Source organism: Brachionichthys hirsutus, chromosome 10, assembly GCF_040956055.1.
Source record: "Brachionichthys hirsutus isolate HB-005 chromosome 10, CSIRO-AGI_Bhir_v1, whole genome shotgun sequence".
Taxonomy (NCBI): domain Eukaryota; kingdom Metazoa; phylum Chordata; class Actinopteri; order Lophiiformes; family Brachionichthyidae; genus Brachionichthys; species Brachionichthys hirsutus.
In genome coordinates this window covers 283,425-288,424 of record NC_090906.1, presented here as the reverse complement: position 1 = coordinate 288,424, position 5,000 = coordinate 283,425, and the positions used below count along the sequence as shown (strand labels likewise).

Sequence of the window (5,000 nt, the reverse complement as noted above, 5' to 3'; positions counted from 1 at the left end):
ATTCATCCCAAATAACGCCCCTATTTACAGTGTTGTGTTATAACAGTGTTATAATACATAACATTCTCAACTATCTAAATAAGAACAAAGCCATCACCTGCCTATTGATGCCAGTTCTGACACATTCTCAGAGCCACATTTTTACAGATAAATAGAGAAACATAAAAACAAGCTAACTGTTTGTTTCCTAGGAGGAGGCGGCAACAGGAAAGGAAAAAGCAAGAAATGGAAACAGCTCCTCCAGTTCCCTCATATCAGCCTGTGTGAAGAGCTGCGCCAAGCAACAGGTAAGGCGGCAGCCGGACTCCGCCCCCTGGTCTACCCTGGTCAGAACCTTGGTCCAAATGTCTCCACCCCCTGGTCTACCCTGGTCAGAACCTTGGTCCAAATGTCTCCACCCCCTGGTCTACCCTGGTCAGAACCTTGGTCCAAATGTCTCCACCCCCTGAGATCCTTGGTCCAAATGTCTCCACCTAGTTTATAAATTTGCGCTGCCCCTGATCAAACCAATCAACCAACGGCGGTCTTTGTTGATGCCCTGAGCTTCAAACATGATCAGAACCCGCACAGTGAGTTCTTCACGGATCCATACTCAGTGATGATCTTCCTGCTTTCCTTTACGTTATGCAACGGAACTGAAAGCTCAGTAGATGTGTTTACCATGTTCTTCCCCATAAATCCAGCCTAGCTGCTAACCCAGGCTAGCAGAGACAGGTAGAGCTCATCCTCGGCTCGGCGATGGTTGGATGCTCTGCTGAGCTCGTATCTTCAACCTTCCACCATCACCTCGTGAGCAGTTAGCCGTTTGGGCCGTTCGGTTGAAGATGTCTAGGGAACCGACAGTCAGTCCCCCTCCCAGGACAGCCGACGGGTTCACCGACACCATCTCCTTTGCTCAAACGTGATTGGCTAGTGGGGGTTGGGTTGCTGAGACTGCAATCTAGCGCCAGAACATCCTGTTCCATTAACTCTGCATTCATTTATCACCTTGGTGGAGAATCAAATGTTTTCTCCTAAAAGCATGAACGATGCTTTTAGGAGCTTTAATTCATGCGTTGTTTAGTTCCCCTGCTGAAGAGCTAATGTTAGCTAGCTAGTATTTTTTTGTCCTTATTGCATGGAACCACTTTCTCAGACTAAACTGTAACTCTGAATGTACGTTTAAAACGTATTTTCGATGACTTCAGACGATTGCAGCTCGTCGTCTGCTGCTTCCTGTGGACGGAGCGTTGCTTTAACTTCCGTTTTCACGCTGCACAATCAGTTTTTCCTTAAATGTGATTTTACCCACAAGTAACCCGAGGACGTTGCGACGTGTGAGCAGACTGCTCACCAGCTAGCGCGCAGTTTCAGCTAGCGCTCAGTTTCAGCTAGCGCTCAGTTTCAGCCAGCGCTCAGTTTCAGCCAGCGCTCAGTTTCAGCTAGCGCTCAGTTTCAGCTAGCACAGTCGGCTCCGAGATTTGTCTCATTTCATCGCATGCCGAGCAGATGATCCGTTTCACAGAGCGGAAGCTGTGGCCTGTGCAGAAAGAGGAAGCTGTTTGGTTTGCCGTTTCAACCAGCAGATTTTAACGGTTCATGCTGGGGGGGGGGGGGGGGGGGGGGGGGGGGCTCAGTCAGGAGATGACAGATGAAGCATTTACTTCACTGCAGCCGAAGCTGAAACCTCAGGAATACATTTATGAGGAGCTGTGTAATTTATCTCCATCATCTCTGCACGGTCAAATAAATATTCCATTTGACAATGAACTTGTCCCCTACGAGTCCAGAAACATTTGACATTGAACTTGTCCCCTACGAGTCCAGAGACATTTGACATTGAACTTGTCCCCTACGAGTCCAGAGACATTTGACATTGAACTTGTCCCCTACGAGTCCAGAAACATTTGACATTGAACTTGTCCCCTACGAGTCCAGAGACATTTGACATTGAACTTGTCCCCTACGAGTCCAGAGACATTTGACATTGAACTTGTCCCCTACGAGTCCAGAGACATTTGACATTGTGGTCTCTTTAACACAGACACCATGTCAAACACTCTCATCTTTTACTTTGTACCTTCTGACTTCAACCAGAGCTAATAGACGTGACTCCATTTAAAGCCCCCCCTGCTTTTCCTTCGGCTGCCCCTCCCGAGCTCGTGTGCCCCTGCTGGCCGGGGTAGTGGGATGAAATGTTGATCAGAATTATTCTGCTAGAAATAGAAACATGGATTCCTTTAAATACTTCATGAGAGAAATAAAACCCAGCAGCTCCAGCAGCAGCCTGTTGGACGTGCTGTACTGGTACCAGAATGGTTCCCAGTATCCACGGACTCATCGTGTTCAGCCATTAGTCTCTGAACCAGGAAGCGCCCCGGACCGCTTTGGCGTTCATACATGACGCCTGGCGTACCATTTGAGATGGGGGCGTGTCTACGACCAGTGGAATAGTGCGAAGGACAACGAGATGGACCCTCAGAGTCCGGTTCCATTGCAGAATTAGAATGGCTTTTTCAGGCCCCGCCCCCTCTTGTTGTTGTGTTGTGGGCATCCGTGTAGCTTTTGTAAGTAACCCTTCTCACAAACAAACAATGGCCAAAACCCAGTCTGACACCTGGACTTTCTTTTATTGCCCGTGTTGATGAAATAGAAGTAAAACATTTTTATCTACGGTACTTCAAATAAAAATAGACCTTTCTTTGACACAGGCCCATTTTGGGGAATAAATAAATGCTCTCTGAAATGGTCTGAAGGCAGCCGTCCTGCCAACGGGAGATGTCTTGGGATGAGAATTGATAAGAGTTATACAATTCCAATCCCATTTTCCATTACGTGCAACACACAAAACGCTGTCGCAGTTCTTCTAACTCTGAAGTTTGTTTATCAGGTAAAATAGAAGCTATTTGCTTCTTCGATAACTTGGTGCTTCACCACTGAGGCTCCAGAACACGGAAGAGTCCGTTTGCATGTTCCAAGACTGACATGCAAACGGACGGTTCCTGTGTTTCCATATCAGCCTGAGGCCTGACAAATAAAAAGGCTTGAAGAAAATGCTTATTGAGTGTGTAACAGAACTTCATTTAGAAGTAAACCTCACAGAACCAGGCAGAAGGGTCAGCACGTGGGAGGAGCTTCTGGCCTCCTTCATGCTTAGACTTGTCTGGAATTGTTGCCTGTACATCCTGGAGATCCCGACTTGTCTTGACTGGTTGAAAACCTTTGATCGTTTCCTTCTGCTCCCACGACTCTGCTTCTCTTATTTGGTTGAGCCGGAGTCTCTTTGCATGGACGTGAGGTCAGATGGAAATCAGAACATTTCCTTGGTCCTCTGTCGTGAGGCCTGACACAGAAAACGATTATCCCAAAGCCCTGCAGCACTGTACGAATAATATTTCCAGCAGCATCAAAGTTAGTCGTTTCACCTTGGACAAGAGTTTAATTTGATTAAATATGAACTAATTCATCTTTACTATTCTCTTACACGTCAAAAGATGTGTTTTTTAATGAGGCTGCAGGTCTGTAAAATAACCCGATAAAATAAAAGGGTTTGGTTGTAAAACAGGTTCCCATCACAGCTCAAGCTGTTCTGCGTTGCTATACCAACTTGTACCACCGGGGGCAGTACTTGAGCCAGAAGCCCAGAAATGGGAAACGTTTATTCTTCAGCAGCACTGAAACGCGTCTCCGCCTGCAGGGCGGGACTACAGCAGCCTCTGTGGGCGCCAGCCAATCGGACGCCTGCTCTTCAGACAGTTCTGTGAGACTCGACCCGAGCTGAGGCGCTGCGTCGGGTTCCTGGACGCCGTGGTAGGAACCGCCCTCATGTTTCCATGGTGACCAGTGTGTGGAAGAATAATGCAAATGAAGTGAGGGGGGGGGGGGGGGGGGGTAGTGACCTCCACCCTCCTATAGCCGCTGACGGTCGCCTCCACCCTCCCATAGCCGCTGACGGTCGCCTCCACCCTCCCATAGCCGCTGACGGTCGCCTCCACCCTCCCATAGCCGCTGACTCCGCCTCCACCCTCCCATAGCCGCTGACGGTCGCCTCCACCCTCCCATAGCCGCTGACGCTCGCCTCCACCCTCCCATAGCCGCTGACGGTCGCCTCCACCCTCCCATAGCCGCTGACGGTCGCCTCCACCCTCCCATAGCCGCTGACGGTCGCCTCCACCCTCCCATAGCCGCTGACGGTCGCCTCCACCCTCCCATAGCCGCTGACGGTCGCCTCCACCCTCCCATAGCCGCTGACGGTCGCCTCCACCCTCCCATAGCCGCTGACGGTCGCCTCCACCCTCCCATAGCCGCTGACGGTCGCCTCCACCCTCCCATAGCCGCTGACGGTCGCCTCCACCCTCCCATAGCCGCTGACGGTCGCCTCCACCCTCCTATAGCCGCTGACGGTCGCCTCCACCCTCCCATAGCCGCTGACGGTCGCCTCCACCCTCCCATAGCCGCTGACGGTCGCCTCCACCCTCCCATAGCCGCTGACGGTCGCCTCCACCCTCCCATAGCCGCTGACTCCGCCTCCACCCTCCCATAGCCGCTGACGGTCGCCTCCACCCTCCCATAGCCGCTGACGCTCGCCTCCACCCTCCCATAGCCGCTGACGGTCGCCTCCACCCTCCCATAGCCGCTGACGGTCGCCTCCACCCTCCCATAGCCGCTGACGGTCGCCTCCACCCTCCCATAGCCGCTGACGGTCGCCTCCACCCTCCCATAGCCGCTGACGGTCGCCTCCACCCTCCCATAGCCGCTGACGGTCGCCTCCACCCTCCCATAGCCGCTGACGGTCGCCTCCACCCTCCCATAGCCGCTGACGGTCGCCTCCACCCTCCCATAGCCGCTGACGGTCGCCTCCACCCTCCCATAGCCGCTGACGGTCGCCTCCACCCTCCTATAGCCGCTGACGGTCGCCTCCACCCTCCCATAGCCGCTGACGCTCGCCTCCACCCTCCCATAGCCGCTGACGGTCGCCTCCACCCTCCCATAGCCGCTGACGGTCGCCTCCACCCTCCTAT

At 52.6% G+C, this 5,000-nt stretch overlaps 1 protein-coding gene across 2 annotated transcripts in view; it reads left to right on the top strand.

The window, feature by feature from the left end:
* Positions 1–5,000, top strand: part of grk6 (G protein-coupled receptor kinase 6) — a 16,521-nt gene that overhangs the window by 2,228 nt on the left and 9,293 nt on the right. For both annotated transcript variants that reach the window (XM_068744978.1, XM_068744977.1), the window contains exons 2-3: positions 192–287; positions 3,677–3,789. In XM_068744978.1, the coding sequence (XP_068601079.1) occupies positions 192–287; positions 3,677–3,789 (209 nt within the window). The remainder of the gene's footprint in view (positions 1–191; positions 288–3,676; positions 3,790–5,000) is intronic.